The 20,769-nt window shown below is 37.0% G+C and overlaps 5 protein-coding genes across 6 annotated transcripts; 2 read left to right on the top strand and 3 right to left on the bottom strand.

Annotated features, from left to right (window-relative positions):
- Positions 1 to 6,123: 6,123 nt before the first annotated feature.
- LOC110418965 (uncharacterized) lies at positions 6,124 to 7,500 on the bottom strand. The gene has a single exon (XM_021431806.2). It carries the CDS (start codon positions 7,341 to 7,343, stop codon positions 6,537 to 6,539), a length of 807 nt encoding a protein of 268 aa, XP_021287481.1. The 5' UTR covers positions 7,344 to 7,500; the 3' UTR covers positions 6,124 to 6,536.
- A 2,046-nt stretch (positions 7,501 to 9,546) lies between these two features.
- On the bottom strand, positions 9,547 to 11,609 carry LOC110423518 (uncharacterized). 2 transcript variants are annotated; one of them, XM_021437739.1, is made up of 3 exons: positions 11,574 to 11,609; positions 9,957 to 10,670; positions 9,547 to 9,847 (listed from the first exon to the last, which is right to left on the bottom strand). In XM_021437739.1, the coding sequence occupies exons 2-3, from the start codon at positions 10,569 to 10,571 to the stop codon at positions 9,635 to 9,637; spliced, it is 828 nt and encodes a 275-aa protein (XP_021293414.1). In that variant the 5' UTR covers positions 10,572 to 10,670; positions 11,574 to 11,609; the 3' UTR covers positions 9,547 to 9,634. The 2 variants fall into 2 exon arrangements, with proteins under 2 accessions (XP_021293414.1, XP_021293422.1); XM_021437747.1 differs by lacking the exon at positions 11,574 to 11,609 and having other exon boundaries at positions 9,957 to 10,841.
- Positions 11,610 to 12,332: 723 nt separating this feature from the next.
- On the top strand, positions 12,333 to 13,644 carry LOC110424638 (Heavy metal transport/detoxification superfamily protein). The gene is made up of 4 exons (XM_021439256.1): positions 12,333 to 12,685; positions 12,787 to 12,965; positions 13,080 to 13,167; positions 13,285 to 13,644. Exons 1-4 carry the CDS (start codon positions 12,373 to 12,375, stop codon positions 13,554 to 13,556), a joined length of 852 nt encoding a protein of 283 aa, XP_021294931.1. The 5' UTR covers positions 12,333 to 12,372; the 3' UTR covers positions 13,557 to 13,644.
- A 2,185-nt stretch (positions 13,645 to 15,829) lies between these two features.
- LOC110418776 (Gap junction beta-4 protein) lies at positions 15,830 to 18,965 on the top strand. The gene is made up of 4 exons (XM_021431600.2): positions 15,830 to 16,655; positions 17,180 to 17,420; positions 18,282 to 18,399; positions 18,485 to 18,965. Exons 1-4 carry the CDS (start codon positions 16,078 to 16,080, stop codon positions 18,574 to 18,576), a joined length of 1,029 nt encoding a protein of 342 aa, XP_021287275.1. The 5' UTR covers positions 15,830 to 16,077; the 3' UTR covers positions 18,577 to 18,965.
- Positions 18,966 to 19,146: 181 nt separating this feature from the next.
- On the bottom strand, positions 19,147 to 20,545 carry LOC110418784 (uncharacterized). The gene has a single exon (XM_021431612.2). It carries the CDS (start codon positions 20,102 to 20,104, stop codon positions 19,364 to 19,366), a length of 741 nt encoding a protein of 246 aa, XP_021287287.1. The 5' UTR covers positions 20,105 to 20,545; the 3' UTR covers positions 19,147 to 19,363.
- Positions 20,546 to 20,769: the final 224 nt, after the last annotated feature.

Below are 20,769 nucleotides of genomic sequence, written 5' to 3'. Positions count from 1 at the left end.
TAAACCCTCATAATCACATTTTACTTCTTCATGGTGATTACTAATAACGATTGTCTATTATCTACTATCGAGCATAGCCAAACAATAACCATTACAAAAGTTCACGGATTCTGTGATCTCTGTACTTCCCAGTACTCCATTCTATGGAATGTTGAAGTTGTTTTCATTCTTAGCCAGTCATGCACACATTCACCGTCATTATCATTTCATTATAATATGTATTTTCTGCAGACCATCAACTTTGCGAATATGACTGAGCTGAAAAGCAAGGAAAGGGTTTATCACTGAGGGGCTTAGGTGATAAAGCCATCTTTCATGAATGAGTACAAATATCTTTTCATAGATGTTGATTTGCAAATTCTGATACCCTTAAGTACTGCTGGATTTTTGCTAAACCTTTAATTAACAACTGTGAAAACATATATATATATATATATATATGGAAATTGCGTTCTAGCCGAGGTTCGCTTACCTATAGTCTCTAAATTTGTAAAGCTTGTCTATGGATAGATTTTCATAATATGCTTTGAAAATTCTTGCTTCAGCTGGATTGTCTAACTCTGAGCAAGAAACTAATGTCCAACAATATTTTTGCCTTCCATGCTGGCTAGTGAATTCTCGTTCCAAGTTCATTACCTTTTGACTGTAGTTCAACTATGATTATCTCTTGCAGTTACTTAACATGATTTCTATCCAAAAAGAAAATGAATATTCATGGAGAAAGGAAAAAAGTTCAGCAGTGCCCAAACTCAAAAGGTATTTCCTTCCTCAGGTGGCCATCCTAGTACTTCCTCTTTTTGTAGTGCAAGAGGGAGTATGTGATACAGCGTTGAAATTTGTGCTAAAACTATTATTAAACTCTGGATAGTAACGAAAACGAATTAATTGATATTTAGAAGCTTGAAATGAATGTGAGATATTCTTGTTGTGATTCAAATAATATTGTTCTATATAATTAATTGTTCAAGAAATGGAAAAAATTTGAGTTTGCAGGAGCTCGCCATTTTATGACTAGTATAGCAACCACTTAATCACTGAGATGTTCGATTGAATAGATGAACTCGTGGAATGGTGCTGATAAGAACAATAGAGCTTGTTCAAGTTTTGAGTACTTCATAAACGACTTGGGTTTCTAGCTGGTGATGGTGTTTCCTGCATAGTTGTATTCATATCCATGCTTGTATAGACTATAGAGTAATTAGTTTCGTGTATGTTACTGCAGTTTTAGTGGTTCTAAACAATTTTGAAAGTGATCGGCCCCTAATTTAGTAGGATAACTAATACGTAAGGTTCCTTCTTTTTTATTTTCCTTTTGGTCACTGAGAGTGTTGTGATACATGTGGTATAGTCGTGCAGAAGAATAATTGCATAAACTGACAAAATGGAATGCTCTGAAAATGAAAACCAGGTCTGACAGAAACGAAATGGTATGCTGGGCATCCGTGTTAAAAAGAATGATAATATACAACTGTGGGGTCAGGTGAAATTCTGTGCTATCCTGTATTGGTAGCCAACAGGAAACTAGAGTACCAACTGTTGGGACACTTTCCTTCCTCCAACATGATGGAAACTGACACTAGAAGGTTTTTTCTGCCCTGGTTGACTTATTATAAAATATCATTGAGTTTGAGCGCAGAGACCGCCACTGCAATGTGAATTCATGGTGGATATATTGCTATAGTCATATTTGTCACAAAACTACTTACCTCTCAAATTTTTCTGAACTATACGAAAGGTGGGTCTGTAATTTCTCTCTTTGTTAAACGGAGAATTCTTGCAACCAAAACAGAGGAGAATCAGTCAAACAGATAACGTCAAGCAAGCGGTGCATGTGGTGAATCAGGATAACTCCACACTGTTGGATCAGTGGTCAGTGATGTTGATTCTGCACAATGATTGATCCTCAACTAATCGAAATGCGGTATGCCATTATGGTTCTTTGCTTCTCCTGTGGATTGTAGAAACTGGTGAATTGCTGCCACACACTTGTGTGGTCACAGATTGGGCAAATATACAACATAAGGGGGCTGCCAGTCCTGGCTTTCGATTTGGTAAAATTAAGAGACAACCCATGCTTTATATCAGTGGAGTGCAAAAGGACTTTCTATTTGGTTTTTCATGCTCAGTTTGTCCTGGAATATGTTTAAAAATATGAACAGACAAAAGTGCCCCAAAATCAAGATGGATGGGTTAAAAATTCAGAAGAATCTAATGTTAAGACATGTCTTGATTTTCGTGGGATCAAACTTTGTTATCGTACAAGGAGAACAATTTAGGTTTTATTCATTTTTTAAAATAGTCAAGTTGCTAAGGGTCCTATTCCAACTGTTAAAATTTCTCTCGCTTTTTATATTATTTTTAAGGTGATACTAGAGCTGCCTGTTTTGAATAAGCATTGAATCATAATGCTGCCAACATCATGCATTCAATGTATCTAATTTCAATTTTAAACTCTTCATGTTAAAAGAGACGAAGAGCTAAAGGTTAGAAAATAAATTGCTAAAGGCTACAAGCTCTTAGGGAATATGGTTGCAACGTTGATGTTTTAGTTCTATAATTTGATTTACTACTACCAAAAGCTAACTGACGATTTCCTTTGGGAAATCTTTGTTCATCTAGAAAGTATTCACTGACTCAGCGGCTTTTCCTGTGCACCAAGAACAAGCACTTGCGCCAAGTATTTTGGCTCTCTTTATTTTGCCTGTTCCTCAGCACAATACTCCCCTCCCCTCTGGCTACGGTGATTTGCTCAGCATCTTGAGAGTCACAGATTGGTTATGTGGTCAGTTTCATCACCTCTCCTTTCCATGGCCCCACTTATTTTTCTCCTTTGATTGCATGATAATATTTTTTATCTACTAATGATATTTTTTTGTCATGTTTAATCTGGAGTCAACTGCATACAATGGCAACAAGACATGGAAGTTCTGAGGTCCAGCTCAAGCTTGCATGGGGAGGGTAGGACAGTGCTGGTAAGGCTAAGGTAAAGGTTGTGGAACTAATGGGTGTGATCTGTTTTGAGTTTTGAAAGAAAAAAAAAAATCTCTGTAGTCTTGTTTGATGTGAAATGGCAGTTTGATTCCCATGATTTCAATCCTGGCAAGGAGCAAATGAGGTTGAGGAGTTAAATAATTGAATATTCAAGTTTCAGTTGATATTCTCAATGGCTGTTTTTTTTTTTTTTCAAGTTCAAATCAGACATCATTCTCTTCTTGACTAATCTAACACAATCTCACTAGCTGAAAAACAAAAATATAATATTTTGTCTACTTTTTAGCTTTGGTGACAAGAACTATCTTTGCTCCTTTTTTTTTCCTCAAGAATCAATGCATCTGTCTGTCCAAAAAGAAATGAAAATACTACTATTGCAACTTTGATTAATATCTGAATGTGGTAAAGCAATCGATTGACATATTGAGATGTTATATAGCCTCTAAGCTATTAACCCTGCAAAGAAGGGTGTAAAACATGAATTTAAGCCTTTCCTTATTCCAGATAAAAATCTCATATGGACTGCTCTGTTAAATAAGACCTTATCAAAGGCTATTCTTCTATTGCTGAATGACCAGTGCTAAAATCACAACATGGATCCATTCAAATGAATACATGGTAATGAGTGGAGACTGTTAAGTCATAATTAAAAAGCAATGCATCTGGTAAGATGGATTTAATTTAACGTGTTCATCACATATTTGCTGTTAGAATCAATTTGCATCTCATGTCAAAGGTCAAGAGTGATTGAACCAATGATTCTTGGATAATTCTGACTGATTATCGAGTTTCATAATCTTACCAACTACCTTCATGATGATCAAATGTGTTCCTAGCTTTTGCTTATTGTAGTTATCTTCTTATTTAAGAATGACTTCTCAGGTCTGACGGCCGAGTGGCCCATTTTTTGTGATCAATTTTGATCATGCCAACTGGTGCGTCTATTCTTAGTCTAATCTGTTTTTGTTTGTTTCACCTTAACTTTTTGTAAATTACAGCTGGGATGTGAAAAAAATGGAGGTGCTATGGGAGTGGAGGATCAAAATTATAGTCCTTGTGCTGGGGCACCATTGAATAATTCTGATTTGCAATTGACAGTGCTATATTGTTTTCTTTGGAGGCGCAAAGGAAAGCATTGTTTCTACCACTTCCACTCAAGCAGACAGAAACATGATGCAGTACAAAAACAGTGAAGTGACTTGATTCGCAGAATTTTTCTATCTATCTGGAGAGCTTTGAATCCAAATCATGGCTGCTGCGAGTAAGCTACAAGTGAATGGACTTGATGAAACGGAGTTAACGAAACATCACAGTGTGGACTAATGCACATAGACTAATACCAACTCAAGCCCACCTCAAGCCTAAAGGTCACATCGCATTGCTTTAGGCTTGTCACAACAGCAACTGCCTGCTAGTTCTTTGTTGCCTTCTTTCTCTCTTTTTCCCTCTGCGGCACGATAGCAACTCCAACTTGATTCTGAGCAGCTTGTTGCTTGTCTACTGACTAAACAGTGAGGATGAAGGAAGAGCTGTTTCTAAGTGAATGTAAAAGAGGCAAGCCAAAAAAAGAGCAGGATGCCTGCTGTATCCCGTAGATCAATCATCCAACTTTTCTTCTTGAAATTATTCTAGTAGAAAGTATTTTGGCGTGTCACTGTTTAACCTTGACTTTATCGACAAATTAACCTTAGTTTGTATCTTTGTAATCAGTGAACTAAAGCTAGCTTGTCACCTGTTAACGTTGACGTGCCACCAGTAAACATTGAGTTTCCTGGAAATTTAAAAATGGAGTCCAACATGGACTGCGGAGTTCACTATCAATGAGCTTTTTCAGTCCACGAGAAAGGGGCTTTATCTTATAACAATAAATCATCCCTTAACCAAATGCGTGAAGTCCTTTGATGGATCTTACCCTCATCATCAACAGCAAAGAGAATTGTGTTACTACAGGCCTCACGTGAGATTAAATGGTTTATCAACAAAGTGTATCTTGATTAGCTTATCCCTCACTTGAGTTTAACAGGAAGATGTGACTTCATTGCCAGCAAAATGTTATGTATCTGGCATCTCGCAATAAAAGTAAGGTCAAGCTCCCGCAGATGCCTCTCCAGAGTTGATGTGAAGGTTCTGCCATCACAAATATTAGAATGAAGATGGCATGTACCAGTGATGGGATTGGTGATTGAGCTTTTGTCAGCCTCAAAGCAAACAAGCGGGAAGGAGACAATCCGGAGGCCAGGAAATTTCAATTTTTTTCTATTTGTTTCTTTTTGTTGGATAACAGGATAGGGACCGAAACACGACCATGTACGTTGGATAAGGCTTTCTTTCGCTCAGCCACTGCCTTGAATGGGACAATCACTCCAATGTTGTTACCTGTATTGTATGGCTGCCTGCTTGGTATCTAGTGTCGCAGTTACATGGACATCATCGATAGGCATTTCTCATTAGCCGAACATCACAAGAAGGTCAAAACTCTTGTACTAGTTATCTGAGTCCATTGACAACATTTTTCCATCCATATGGATAACCTCATTTTTCATCCTGACTAGTTGTTTATCGTGTTTCACATTTCTGAGCTGCTTGTGATATTAGGATACGGATCCTTTGGGCGAAAAAGGGTAAGGTTCACAATCAAGAAAAGGAGATTACGCTCAGGAATTTCAGCTTCAGGAGGTAATTCTTATCTTTGGGACTGGGCCATATGCTTAATCGATGAGAGGAAAAGTAAGTTGCAGGCAACAGCTGAACTCGGGCTTAACTCCTCAATTCTATTAGTATTGAGAAAACACTACTGCTTTTTCATTAAATGTAATAAAAATAGTATCAAGAAATAGCACTAGTTTTAATCTCTACAATTTTATTAATAAACTAAAATCCATTATTATGGCCAACAAACAGGACGCAAGCCTCTCAGGTTATCCGCTAGTGACCAGAGAAAGACACAAACCATCCCTTCCTTAACCTAGGAAGTTTTGCTGCACAAATATCAGGGCAACTTAGGGAACCTACATGGTTAAATATAGACATCAGAATCATAGGGCACCTAAACCTAACTACAACAACAACACAGGGCCAACCAAAAGGAATCGAGAGAAAATGGCATATTGACACTCACAAAAGGCAGCAGCGAATAAAATAAAAGATGGTATTAATAATAATTACAACACTTGACTGGCCAAATATCCCATTCTAATTCTTTCAAAAAGCAAAATATCCCATTCTAATTGGCCCACTTTTTACAAACTATCTTACATAACCACAATACTTCGTTCCTAAGCCAAACACAAAAATAAATAATTGATAACAAGATTATGGCCCAAAACAGAAGCAAATTACGAGCAATTCTTTTCTCTCCCGGAAAATGACCACCGGCCGCCAAGTACAGTTTTTAAGTCCAGGGCAGAGAGCAAAGCAGAAAAGCAGAAATGCCATTCAAGGGAGGGACCATGCCTATATTCGGGCACAGATGTATCCCCAAAAATATATATTTAATAATAAAATTTTTCTCCAAAAATAGAAAGAAAGAAAGAAAGAAAGAAAGATTACACATTTGGATTCCAAAGACCCCATAAACGAGAATTCAATAATCCTAACACGTCCGGCAACACCTTCCTAGCCAACCCCTTGTGGCTACTCGTCGCCGCCGTACGTATCTGCTCCTCGGCATCCTCCGCTACCGCAAGCTCTTCAGTCACTTCTGCCACGTCAGCTACCTCTTCTTCAACATCCTTCTCCCTTGATGTGACGTCATCGTTAAAAACCGATGCTTCCTCCGTAGAACTACTCTTCAAGACCAGAACTTCTTGGTCGGGCTGGACCGGGAGGTCCACAACCGGGCTATCGGGGACCCGACTGGCCACTTTGCTGGAACTGTCTCTCTTTTTGGGCCGAGTGTTCTTCTTGGAAGGTTTCTGGGCTTCCCCGTTGGTTAAATGATCTTCGAAAGCTTCAATAACTTGATGAATAAGCTCGCGGTTAGGAGACGAGTCCCAACGGAACCAGTAACTTGTGTAGCAGTCGAAACAATCGCAATCGAAAACGGGCGGCTTATGGGGTAAAGCGCCATCCTTTTGGGTCAGCTTGGTGGCGGTTGGTGGTGGCTTCTTGGAAGATCTCTTCTTGGAAGAATAATCTTGGGAGATTAAAGAAGAGTTGGCGGCAGTGGTGGTGGTTTTGAGGGACCTGGTTATCATGTAAGCTAAAACCTCACGGTCCTCGAGAGAAAGGACTGAAGCAATACCCAAAATGGCAGCTGGGAGAAGCTTTAAAATGGAAAGATAGTCTTCACAAGAACAAGAAGAAGAAGAAGAAGGGGATGGGTATACTCTACCTTTGTTTTTGAGCTTCATGGTTGCTTTCGTTTCTCCTTGAGGCTTGGTTGGGGGTGTAAAAGAAGGGGAAAAAAGTGGGCGAGGGATTAAAGTGAGGACTTTTCTGGGATAAGAGAGAGAGAGAGAGAGAGAGAGAGAGAGAGAGAGACTGAGAAGGGAGGAAGAGGAGATCCAGCGGTTAGGTGTTTTCCTTTTTTCTTAAAAGAAAATAAAATGGAAATGTTGTTTTTCTTTATTTAAGTAATTTGAATATTATATTATAATTACTTGGCAGACAAGGCAGAAAAGAAGGTACGTCGTCGGGCCGAGAGGTCAGCGGTTCCTTATTTTCCAGGTTAAATAACGCCAATATCTGTTGCACTCCCCTGCTTTTTGGCGCGTGCTGGTCACTTGCAAAGCAAAAGCAGCAAAAAGTAGAGGGGGAGGAATTGACATTGTTAGAAAGCCTGTTTTAATCTGATAAGGAAAACTATCATGTTGGATATGTGACAAATGCTTCAAAAACAGCATTAAAACAATTAAAATATAACTTAATCTTTTCCTTGTGTTAATGCTAAAAGAAGAATGGTATAGTTAAAAATGTACCATACCGGAATTCCATGTTCCATTCTACCTTTTTTCTTTCAATTTTACAATAATTCTACTTGTAATCTAATTAGTGAAAATATAATAATAATAATAAACAAAATTCATTAGCTTTTATAACAAAACGAGCAAAGAGGGAACTGGCCATTGACGAGTGGCGCACAGAGTTTGGTCCGCACCACTTTTGGGCATAGCACCTTACACTTTCGACGTGGAAAATGTGCACTACAAGCAAATTACGACTCCTTAGTATTAAATTTATAAGGGCAAAACAGTCCTTTTCTGAGCAACTTGGATGAGGACTAACCAACCGACCAAAAAGCAAGGGAACCCAAAAGGTGTAATTTGAGGTACCTAACAGGACTGCCCAGCTCGAGGGCATGTAGGCATTAAGGTTGCTCAAAATTGTTTTGCTCTCACCTTTTGCCTTGGCTCTCTCTCCCTATACAATTTTATGCCTTGGGTTTTAACGTACGTTTTTGTAATTATTTTTTCCGTTGCTCAATTCAATTGGATTGGTTGTCCAAACAATTATCTTTCCACTATAAAGCTATGCTCCCGAATGAAAAGAAGCCAACAATTTCTCATTCCAATGCTGAGTCGAATACAATGTGGCTGCGTTTTGTTCGCTTCTCAAATTCTTCGTAATCTTGATGCCTTTGTCGACATGTCAGTAGCTTGGATTCTGTACAATGTGAGTGCCACATATATGGCAGTCAGTCAGTCAATCATGTTTTTCATGCTCGTGCCTAACACATTTCACGTTGTTGGAAAAAATGTTACCAATGACATGTACTTCTTAGCTATGTGTTCCTCTACTGATCAAATGCCTATTGTCTCCATCAAAGCTCTTGCTTCCGAACAGGGTTTTTCCAGATAGGGGAATATGAAGAGTGAGTAAATTATTTAACTATATCAAAATTTGATTTGCCTTGCTTTAGAAAGTGACAATATTCCGTCCTTGGATTACTACAAGTATTCATGAAAAAACAAGAGCATGAAACGATTTAACAGAGATGATAGAATTCTAGGTACAAGTTACATCTAGATGTGATATTGTCCAAGAAAAGAGAAACAAATTAATGTCATTGTGTTTGCCGCCGCAAGGCCATTACTAACCCATGGATCCATATTTCTTCTATTGCTAACAAACATCCTAAAGATTATTATTAATCATCTGCTTTTGTGTTTCTTTTTCTATTTGAATCCTTTCCCAAAGATTCGAAGCTTCCAACATAAACTTAGGACTTGGGAGGTGTAATGCTACATTATTCTCAACCAGGAACAAAGATGAAAAAACTAGAGGAGGAGAAAAATGAAAAGATGAAAACCAAATTTTTCTTTCCATTGGAATGGGAAAGCTTAATAGGAAAACTGAAATATTACAAGTTAATAGAATCTTTCAGCTTTTTTTAACAAAACCCAAAATCTCAACGTTTATGAACTAAGTTATTGTTTCTATTCGTATTGTAATTTATTTTTGATTTAACAAAACGAGATAATCATTTTATTTTCTTCAAAGGAAAAATAGTATTATACTAAGCAAAGAAAGATTCACGATTGATCCAAGGTAGATAACCAAATAAGCGAGAGAAATAAGTCTAACATTAATTGTCATTGTCAAAAGGCTAGAAAGGGGACGACTGTTTAGATGCAGCAGAAAAAGGAATACAATTGCTTTTCAATACTAGCTGTATGAACACACGAGAACAGGTTCAACCGACTCAATCGATTTTCTTATCTGTTGCCTGGGACTTTTTTGCTGCCGTAGAACGCTTGTCCTCTGACATCTTAGCATCGACCTCATCCCTTTCCCTAAAGTACCTCTCAAATGCCCGAGGCAGGAATCGAGGAATCAAAAAGCACAAGAGATTGATAGAGAAGTAAAATAGATTTGCAGCTGCCAGGCCCTTCCCAAACCAATCCCATGCAATGTCCTGCACAATCAATCGTAGATTATGTTAAACATTTTCAAAGCACGCTGGCATGAAAATTGACAATTGCCAATTACCTGAAACCAGAAATATTAATTTGGTTGAGAATTACCCTGAGTGGTGCATTTGCGGGCAGAGTTTTGTTGAGCCAAACGTCATGCATCCAGTCAATGACAACAAAAATCCTCCTAACTGTATAAAGTAAAGGAACAAGTGCCCTCACCGGCGGTGAAAATAAAGACAGCCCGCTTATCACATTTTCTGTTAGTATTTGAAATGAAAGCAAGAACAAGTGAGGCGTAGCTGATCGAACAGCATGCTTATCACCCCTCGCAAAGCCGCCCAGGACATATGCCAGTGGCAAGAAAAGCCCTACGGTAGTTCCAAGAATCACATAGAGCCTAAAGAGTTTGCTGCCTTGGAAAATCTCTTGCGAGCCAGTGGATATGCGGCGGTGGGATGGGAAGGCAAAGCGTGAAAGGGCGATTATATAGGTGGAGGCAAAAGCTGGGAAGACCAAATCAAGGAGTGGGACAAGGCCACTAATTGAAAAAACCATAATGAAAGCTACTAGTTGGAGTTCAATCACACGCAATGATCCCATTAGACCGCCCGCCACTGATTGTTGCTGCTGCTGGCGAAGAGGTTTATGTTCGAGTTTTTCCCCTGGTGCTATGGCTTTGTCTGGCTCACTTCTTGGAGCCACAGCAAGAGTTACACCGGACATTTTTACTTTTGAACTCAAAATGCTTTGGGTGTTCTAGTTGTTTTCACTGCCAAACCCAGACTGCTCTTAAGTGAAGTAAATTTCCCGGCACTTGGGAACCTGACAAAGAAGGAACCGTTATTGCAGAAACAAGCATCATTGTGTGAGAAAAAACGAAGAGATGCAATAGATATTTTCAACTGATTTATCTAAAAACGAAAATGCTAATACGAATGTTCAGAGTTTCAGACTTGAGTTGAGCTCCACTGAAACGAGAAAGGCAAATTCAATGTTCACACACAACCACATTAATCTCATGGCAAGATGTCATCTTCTTGCTAGCCGAATCCAAGAGCAGCATCTTACAGGCTCGGATCATCGCTCAAGAATAAAGTAGAGGGCATTAAGGCCTGATCTGGTATGGGCTAAGCAAAGTTGACACTTGAATTACCCAATTAACAAAAATGTCTGTAGCATATTACTAATAATTAACCAGCAGAGATAAAAACAGAATCCAGAATTTAGGAGAGAGATCAATTTTAATGACGAAAAACTCTGTTTCAGAGTTATTCAGGATGTGCTGTTGTATTGTAATCTGTAACCACTTTTTGTTTTTTGTTTTTCAAAAGAATCTGTAACCATTTAAGGAAACAAGAAGACATAACAGAAGAAACGAATCTAACCAAAACGTGAATCCTATAAGCTTAATCGGAAGTGAAAATTCTCCCAACCGTTAGCTCTTGCTGCCAACTTTTAGATACTGAAAACTACCGTACCATAAAAGTGAAGGAGAGCAATTTGTGTTCTATCAATAACTAAAGAAAAGCTTGTCGACATAGATGAAAGAAAAGAAGCCAAAATTGGGAATTCAACAGATTTCTTGATTATATTGAAGGCAAGAATGATATCAACAACAAAAATCCTAGAAGAACTTAAGAAACTGATCACGCACCACATATTCAAGACATATACAATGATCTCATTAAGAATGTTGAAAAAAAATAATTGAAGAGGAGATCTTACTAAGACGAACGATTCAATCAAAACCTCAGAATAGAAATGATCATTGATAGAAAGAGAGACCGGAGATTTTGCGTTACAAATACAGAGAGAGCGGGGGACGTGTTGCTGCTCTAGCCTTTACACGTGGCCATATCTTACGTGGGATTGCTGCTTTTCTTACACGTTTTCAGTTTACGCCTATGTGTCCGTCACTCTGGTCAAATAAAACTTGTTCTCGTCTATACAAATTGAGCCAAAACTATGGCCCAACTTGAAACCCAGGCTGGCTCAGCTCTAGGCCAATGGGTTTGGGCTAACCACTAAAGTTAATCATTGGGCTGAGCCAGGAAGATGAGAGGAATATTCTTTTTCATTTTGAATAAACTAAATTATTATACAGACACCGTGTACAATCTTAATGGAATAAAATTGCATTAAACCACAATTCAATGGATTGAACAACTCACATTAGCTGGCACACCAACCGATTGCTTTGAAAAGAAAAGGAATTAACAATTGAATTGCATACAATCCAAATTCGAAACCTAAATGTAAACAAACACTATTCATTTGTGGATAATTTATTAACGCATAATCATATATAGTAAGTCATAATTGGGAAAGATTATAACATGATTTCTTTCTTTTTTTTGCATAATTGAACGGTTGAGATACAACCCATTAATGAGCTTTATGTTTTCATCCTATCTTATTTATTTATTCCTAATGACATGAGAGTAAAAGAGCTAAAAACTTAAAGGGCACCAGTATCGTATTTAAAGCTCCCCCGCCATTTGGCTAAACAAGTAGTGGCAATGCTATGCCTCACAATGCTTCTCTCTACTACTTAGATTTTCCCTTTAGCATTTTCCGTATTAAAGGGTTTTTCTTTCTTTCTTTTGGTCCTTGGGTTTTTAAATTAAGGGAAAAAAATAAGCAAAACATGGGACATGGGCAACAGCATCAGGGAGGAGGAGGGCAGATTGTGGAAGTGAAACTCGAGAAAAGCTGTGAAAATAAACAAGAGAAGGGAGCAAAGGATTCAAATAAAGGGAAAGAAATTGTGCTGAAAGTTTATATGCATTGTGAAGGATGTGCTGCCAAGGTTTTCCATTGTTTGAAAGGTTTTCAAGGTAGGGATGATGTTTGTTTTGTGTTTTTAAGCATATCCATATGCGTAGGCGTAGCTGATAGCCCTTTTGATTAGGTTTTCATGCCTTTTTTTATTGATTAGGCGTTGAACAAGTTAAGACGGACATGAACGGTGACAGAGTGATTGTGAAGGGACAAAATGCTGATCCTTTGAAGATTTTGGAAAGAGTTAAGAAGAAATATAGTAGAAATGCTGAGCTCATTTCTCCCAAACCAAAGCCCAAAGCCACTGATAGAAAGCAGGCGCAAAACAAACAAGAGGTGGGTTTACCATTAATCTCTATTTTGATATAATATATATATAGATATTTATGCATTCTTTTATTTTTACTTTTTCATGTGATTAATTAATTTTAATCTTACTTAATTCTGCAGCCTCCAATTAAATTTGTTGTACTTAAAATGTACATGCACTGTGAAGGCTGTGCAAATGATATTAAGAGAAGTATAGAAAGAATGAAAGGTAACCTCTCTCTTTCTCTCTCTCTCTCTCTCTGTTTCTTTAGTTTTCCACTCAGTTCTTGCTCTTGTTTAATTGTGAAAAAGAGAGTAATATTAGTTATTATATTGTGTTAATCAGGAATCTTAAATGTTGAACCGGATATGAAGAATTCGACAGTGACTGTTAGAGGAAATTTTGATCCACCAAAACTTGTTGAAACCATCACCAAACAATTTGGAAAGCACGCAGAAATTGTTGCTCAGGGGCCCACCGACAAGGCAAATGGAACGGGCAAGAAGGGCAAAGAAGAAGAGATCAGATTCCATTATCCTCCACAATATTCCCTACAACATATTTATCCCACTCAAATTTTTAGTGATGAAAATATTTTCTCATGCTCCATAATGTAAACCGAATTTCTGATGCATGAATTTATAAATAAACTTATATTCTATGATGAAAATCTTGTAATCTCACATGCTCTCTAATCATATTTGATCAATTATCACAATTTTATGATAAATATATAAGAATATTGGATGATATTATTTTCATATATTTTCTTAACCAATCACATCTATTGATCCTTAAATCTCATTTATCTATTCATAGTATTAATTGATATTTGAATAAGAAAACCAAATCATTTGTGAAAATAGTTATAACTGGAAATATTTATAAGCAAACATAAAGGTGGCATTTGATACTTTACAATACAATATGATTACAGGTAATGTAATTGCAGGTAATGTGATTACAAGCAATGCCATTATAAGAAAAATAACATTATAGTGTTTAGTATACAAGCAAAATAATAATTAAAATGCAGAGAAGATAACATTGCAGCATTTAGTTTACAAATACTTTACTGGGAATGCAATGTTAATTTTTAAAATTACTCATAGTTATTAAAATATAAGTTTAATATATTTATATTTTTTATTATTAATTTTTATATAATATCATCTCTTAAATATATTTTTAATATCATATATTTTATTTTTATTTATTATTATAATCTTATATATTTTATTTTCATTTCTTTAATATAATTTTTAATATTATATATTTTATTTTAATTTATTTTACTTATATTATATAAATTTTAATTTTTTATATTTTATTTTATTTTAATTTTTTATTCTTATATTATATATTTTATGTTAATATTTTTTATTTTAATTAAAACATTATAAAATATTTTTGATAAGGTAATAAAGTTGAAAAGTAAAAATATTTTTAAGAATATTATATAGTGCAATGTAATGTGATTGCATTGGTTTTGGACTGCAATTACATTACATCCCTTGACTGTAATGTGATTGCATTGTAATCTTACATTACAGTGGTATGTTGTAAAATAAATACTGTAATATAATTTAATTGAGCACATTATAAAGAATGTGTTCTCACTTTTCTTGTACCAAACACTACCAAAATGATTCTATAAAAAATTTCATATCTTTTTCCTTTTACTTCATCCATCTTTAGGTCGGAAGCAACATTAACATAATCAAATACTTTGTGTGGTCAACTATTACTTAGCAAGTGTTATAAGAAGAGAATTTTTATATTATAAAATTGTGAATGTCACATAATTTAATTCTAATTAAGTATCAATATTTTAATATAAATGTCATAAGAAGCAGTCATAAATCTCACATTAAAGAAGATCTTATGATTTTAGAAAGGATTATTAATTTCATATTAATTGTGTATTAAAGTAAAATTAAATATTTAAAAATATATTGTCATTATGAATCTCACACTTTTAGGTATACATTGCAATTGGAATGAGGGCCTAACGGGTTTAACTAGATATTGCAATTGAAGTGAGGTGCTCACGGGGGAGCCATCAATCCCACTAGCCAATAGTGGTATTGTATTACCGAAGGTGGTCTATACCATGTTGTTTCTAGAAGCTTCTAAAAGAAAACAAAAATGTCATTATTTTGGTACTTAAAATCTTCTTTCAATCCAGATTTCCGTCATTTTCATTTCTCACGTTGTTGAAAAGACTTTGCTTTTAATTTTTGAAAACACATTTGCCTCAAACAAAAAAAAAATGGTAACTAATTTTCATGCTCTAATTGGTTCGTTGGCCAAAGTCAATTAGGAGATCGTAAATTCTCAATCATGACTTTCTCTCTCCTTATCCACAACTATTTTACTGGCTCTTTCAGTCTTTACCACTACCATTTAAGCGTGATTAAGTAGAGTGCTAAAACCTAGCAAAAGAGCCGTTAGAGCCTGCAGTCATGTTTAATTAGCCGTTACAATTAGTGCCACGTCATAATTTCCTACAACTCAGTACTGAAATTACCATTCTAGCCCATCCCACAGACAACCAAAGCCACACGCAAAAGAAATCTTCCCTTTCAGACAGCATCCACACGTGGGATCCTAAACCCAAGTTCCGTTAATTCATTGGATGAGCCTCGTTTGTGGGCCCAACATAATGATGATGTGTTTGAATCTTATTGGGAACTGGACATCACCGGACAATCCGAGAGGCATCCTGGCTCTCCTACCGAGGGGCAAAGTAGCGCATATGCCAATTAACACTAACGTCTAGTGGGTAGATTAAAGAAAGTTTTGTTCATTTCTTTTTTCAAGAAAAAAAAAAGAAAATATGATAAAAATACCTGGCGCAGGTTTGATTCTAATGGTCCACCAGCTTACGTTAGCATCTCTCTCGCGCGGTCAGAGACCACTGCCCTTCAGTTTCTAAATCTCCCTGATTTCGCCACGTGCCATCATTTCTCTCCCGCGTCGTACATCTATCCGTTAACCCTAAACTCTCTCACCCCTTTTCGTTTCTCTCTCTTCTCTGTAACTCTTCCATCGAAGAAGAAGAAGAAGAAGAGGAGAAGAGAAAAGACAAGAGGAAAACGAATATTCAAATAAAAGAAGAAACAGAGAAACTCGAAAATGGGGAAACTTCTCTTCGATTCGACGACCGTTGTGGAGACATTTCAAACGTCATCGCCGACGGTCCCTTGGAGGGAACCAAACGCGGCGACTCTTGAAGCCGTTGATCTAGTTGACCAGACCACAACCACCATAGTCACCGTGGGTGCCTCGTGGGAAGACGTAATTGGCCTAGAGGACCAGCAGAGACGGCATCTAAAGAAGCTTCACGCCAAGGGAGTGCTATGGAAGCATCCGCAGGAGCACGGCTCCTCGGTGGTGTTCCGGCTGTCACATGGAGGCGATGTGTCCGCGGATGGGAACTGCCTGTTCACCGCCTCACAGAAAGCGATGGCGCGTGATGTGGACGCGCGGGAGCTGAGGAGGCGGACGGTGAAGCGGTTCTTGGAGGATCTTGGATCTGCTAAGGAAGAAGAGAGGCAAGTGATATATGAGGCGATTAGGAATATGTACTCGCCGGATCTGAGGAGCGGGTGGGGGGTTCACGTGGTTCAAGAAGTTAAGTTGTTGGCCAAGAAGGAGGATCGCGTTGCCTTGGACTCCGCCATTGACGAGCTTGTTCAGCTTGGAATGCAAAGGTATGCTTTCTGTTTTTTTTTTCTTTTTTTGTTCTTTGATCTATTTGTCTGATTATAGTTTGACTGTTTGAGGATTTAGTTCTTTTCAAATGTTAACAATTGGGTTCCTGGGAAAATGTAGGGAAAGACAGAATGGGGAATCAAAATTTTTAAACTTTTAAATTTCCATTTCTCTGTCGAAGACTCAAGAAAAGGCGAGAACGGAATTTTCTATCTATAATTTCCTTTTTATTGGGGAAAATTTTATCTCAGATTATGGACTCGCAAATTTTAGTTGACATTTAGTATTTACATTTCATTTTTGCACGGAAGACAGAAAAAGAATTTAATTCAAAATCTAAAAACAAAAAAAAAAAAAAATTCTCGCGACTAGCTGCATCTTATATTTAAAAAAATTTAACACATATTTCGACATATACATGGCATTAAACTTAATGGGGAATATTTATATGGTGATTTAGATTGTTGCCCTAGTGCTGTGTTTTATCTGTTTCTTTATTATCTACTTTTTTTTCTGATTGAAGAGAAATGGCGGCCGAATCTATTTACAAAGAGAGATGTATTCCTGTGAGTGATGGCTCAAGCTGGGCCAAATACATGTCGATTTCTGGTTCACCTGATGATGCATATGATATCATCACTTTGCAGTATACTGAGGAGGGTTTATTATCTGTAGATGAGAATAGAGAAGGTCATGCTGCTGCATTCGGAGATGACATTGCCATCGAATGTCTTGCAACAGAGTTCAAGCGAGAGATATATGTGGTGAGGAGAGAAGCTTTGGCTTTTATCATAATTATCGGATTAATATATATTTCAATTTTGCTGATCTTATTGCTTCTTGTAAATTCAGAGAAATAGATTCAAATCTTAAGTGATATGTCAATTTTTCATGTCTTCAATGCATTGCATATTTGTTTGATATTTTCAAAGCCTATTGTTTCATAACATTAGTTGTGTATTTTAAGCAATAGTCCTTTAGATTCGTAATCTCATGTTGATGTTGTAATCCATCAATACAGCAGTATTCCATGAATTCTGATACTAAGATGTTTTTGCAATGGAGAATTCAGGATTGCACAACTTTGTTTTGGCCAGGATGAAAATAGTTGTTAATATATGGCACCAAACTGGGGATACCTACAAGCATTTTTAAACTCAGATTGTCTGATTAAGGCCTCATTCTAGGTTCATGGATTGGTCATTTACAAATACTATCTGTTTCACATACCATATTATATAGGAATGCATGCTCTAACATTTCTAAGTACTAATAGTCCATCTCAGATGCATATCCTCTGGCCTTTCTCCTGGTATACTGTAGTCATTGATCAAACTAGCACAGACCCAACTATTTTGGGTGACCATAATTGTCATCACCAAGGAAGTAGAAAAACTTTATCATGTGTTATGATCAGTTACCATACGTGTGTATCAGAAGGAAGCTTGTGTATTTGATTGATGATTTAGACTGAAAAGGGTAAGGGAGAAAAAAGGGGGTAAAGTGATGCAGCTTAATGCGTATGCAATGGAATAGGCACTAATGAATGTTCTTGTTCTTTATAAACTTCAGTATTCAACTTTTATATTTGATTGAGCTTTATTATGTTAACTCATTTGTTACAGTTGCAAGCGCATGGATCAGATGCTATGGTTGACGAGGACAGTTGTGTTTTCTTCCTTCCACACCGTCCAAGGAGTGAAATTTGTGAACCTCCCTTTTTTCTGTTCATGAAAGGAACAGGTAATTGAACTTTTGGTGGTGCTTACTGAAAAGAATTTTTTATCAGAATGCAAGTTTACATATTTAAATTTCCCCTGATGTGTAGGTTGGTGTGGTGCTGGAGCTGATCATTATGAACCCTTAGTTGCCCATGCTTCTTCACATGTTTCCCATGAGAAAGTTGCTCTTGTACTCTGAGGGCATTGAGTCCTACAGTTTTGTGGCTTAGAGATGGAATAGAATTAGTTCATTTTTTCCCTCCTCAATGTTTTGCATGCAATGTAGTTCTCCAGTTTCTTTTTCTGTGAGAATTTCATTGCATAGCATTCTCCTCAATTTTTTTTTATTAACATTATCTAGAATTGGTTATCATTGACATTGAGTTTGCAGGTATGATGCCTGCACTTTGAGCAAGCCTTAGTATTTTGGTAGGGGTTTTGGCGGCTCCTTTCGTTGTGGTTGAGTTAGTGAGGGTGCTTGTAGCGTCTAAGTTGCTATTTCATCCAAGCTGGAATAGTGCCATTCTTGTTGTAATTTAGCTGGACTTTGTCAATTCATTGATGGAAATGACTTTTTTCGTCTGGCTACCTTTTGTCTTGTCTGGTTTTCTTGCCGACCCGTTTTCAAGTCCTCAACAAATTGTACCTTCTCTTCCCTTTATTTATTTATTTTATTTTGTCACTGAATCGATCAATGACTGGATCTTTGAATGCAGTGTAGGTTCATTATAGGCCAGAGAATGTGGAAGAATACCAGTACAAAGAAAGAAATGGAAAAGAGGATTCATGTGCAAATATGTAACAACTGCAAGTGCTTGTTACTTCAACTACCACTTGTGCTTAATATGTTTTACAAACTTATGAAGAGGTCATTTGTCTACCCAGCTTTTCTTCATCTTTGCTACACAAATATATCTTGTCCCTACTATAAATATATCAGAAAATTAAACCAATAAATTTGCAATTATTTTACCCTTAAATCCTAATCATGCCCTGCAACACACGACTAATTGAGCTTCCAGCCACCTTTGTTTGTTAACTCTAGCGATAAACTCTTCAACTCTTTTATTTAGTTCCTCAGCTGGCAATCCAGCCTCTTCTTCAACAATATCATTTTCTTTTTCTTCAGAACCTTCTTCTTCCACAACTCCATATGTTTCTTGGACTACTCTATCTTGCTTTTTCGCTTCAGCTTCTTTTTCTTCTTCTTTCTCTTCTTTTTCATCCGGCTTCATCACTTCTTTCGCTTCAGCTAATTCTTCATCTTCTTCTTCCACTCCCTTATCATCACCCCTGTTTACTACTTGTTTCGATTCAGCATCTTTTTCCCCTTCTTCTACCATTTTCTTCTGCCTCGTCTTCTCTTGAGTTGTCGAGACTGGGACTTTCCTAAGGCTTCGACTTCTTTCGATATACTCATTGTAGATGTCACCAGCTGGAGATGAGTTTTTGCCCGTAAACCTTGATTCTCCAACAAGGAAGATGACAATGACATTGACCACAACGAACAAGCACTTGGGATTAGAGAAAGAAGACCAAATACATGGGAGAGAGATTAAGAAGAAATGCTTCATGGATGAACATAGAGATGGAAACCAATAAGCATAGGAGAAAAACAAACTACAAGCTAATCCAGCCAGCAAATGAAGAATGAGGTTGTAAAGAAACTGATCTCTTTTCCTATACTTGTTCATTGCTTGAACCTTCTCTGCCTTAACTGTGTCCATCCTCAGATATTCTATTCAAGAATTAAAGTTTGTTTAGAGAGGATTTTTGGAAGGAAGCAACCAAGACGGAGATCTTAGAGGATTTAGCTAAACGCTCACGTCCGACTGAACATACAGCAGCGTGGCAACAACGAGTTATATGGTGGGGGAAAAAGTAGAGGAGGATATTTTGGTGGGACTCAAGAGATTCTACTTTTTTTTCAATTGTTTTTGCATGAAAGGGTTACTTTACGAAAAAGCCATGGCTGGTTAAGAATGTGTGCATTTATAATTTAGGTGCTTTTGTTTTTTGTTGGGCCTCATTTACTTTCCACTGAAGGTTTTGCACTTTCTTTTCCACTACCATCACTGAGTTTGAATTTACAGAAACTCGTTATTCTCTTTTGCATTGTACTTCGTTGGTCAATTGGATAGGTTAAAGAGAAAATTAATTATCACGTCCGATTCATGTAAAACAAAGAAGGTGACATTGATGCTTCCGGCTTTTTAAGGGTGCATGCGCACTGCTGGAAGAGTAGGGGAACTTCTGCTTTGCATGCTTTAATCTCTATTATATGCTTTAGGTTATACTTTTCTGGCTATGATTGAAGCCGTAAGTGGCACGTGTGTTAAATGAAGTTAAAAGGAGCAAGGAAATGCATAATCAACGGACATATCCTTGAATA

Source organism: Theobroma umbraticum, unplaced genomic scaffold (genome assembly GCF_002168275.2).
Source record: "Theobroma umbraticum cultivar Fairchild unplaced genomic scaffold, ASM216827v3 scaffold_30.0, whole genome shotgun sequence".
NCBI classification, from domain to species: domain Eukaryota; kingdom Viridiplantae; phylum Streptophyta; class Magnoliopsida; order Malvales; family Malvaceae; genus Theobroma; species Theobroma umbraticum.
Note: the sequence above shows the minus strand (reverse complement) of the source record. Positions and strands in the feature narration are given on the sequence as shown.

Coding starts and splice junctions, on each gene's coding strand:
- LOC110418965 (XM_021431806.2), bottom strand. CDS start 7,343: ATGAAGCTCAAAAACAAAGGTAGAGTATACCCATCCCCTTCTTCTTCT.
- LOC110423518 (XM_021437739.1), bottom strand. CDS start 10,571: ATGTCCGGTGTAACTCTTGCTGTGGCTCCAAGAAGTGAGCCAGACAAA. Junction 9,848..9,956: donor CCGCAAATGCACCACTCAGG/GTAATTCTCAAC, acceptor TTGATTGTGCAG/GACATTGCATGGGATTGGTT.
- LOC110424638 (XM_021439256.1), top strand. CDS start 12,373: ATGCCTCACAATGCTTCTCTCTACTACTTAGATTTTCCCTTTAGCATT. Junction 12,686..12,786: donor TTGTTTGAAAGGTTTTCAAG/GTAGGGATGATG, acceptor TTTATTGATTAG/GCGTTGAACAAGTTAAGACG. Junction 13,168..13,284: donor AAGTATAGAAAGAATGAAAG/GTAACCTCTCTC, acceptor TGTGTTAATCAG/GAATCTTAAATGTTGAACCG.
- LOC110418776 (XM_021431600.2), top strand. CDS start 16,078: ATGGGGAAACTTCTCTTCGATTCGACGACCGTTGTGGAGACATTTCAA. Junction 16,656..17,179: donor GTTCAGCTTGGAATGCAAAG/GTATGCTTTCTG, acceptor TTCTGATTGAAG/AGAAATGGCGGCCGAATCTA. Junction 17,421..18,281: donor TCAAGCGAGAGATATATGTG/GTGAGGAGAGAA, acceptor CATTTGTTACAG/TTGCAAGCGCATGGATCAGA.
- LOC110418784 (XM_021431612.2), bottom strand. CDS start 20,104: ATGGACACAGTTAAGGCAGAGAAGGTTCAAGCAATGAACAAGTATAGG.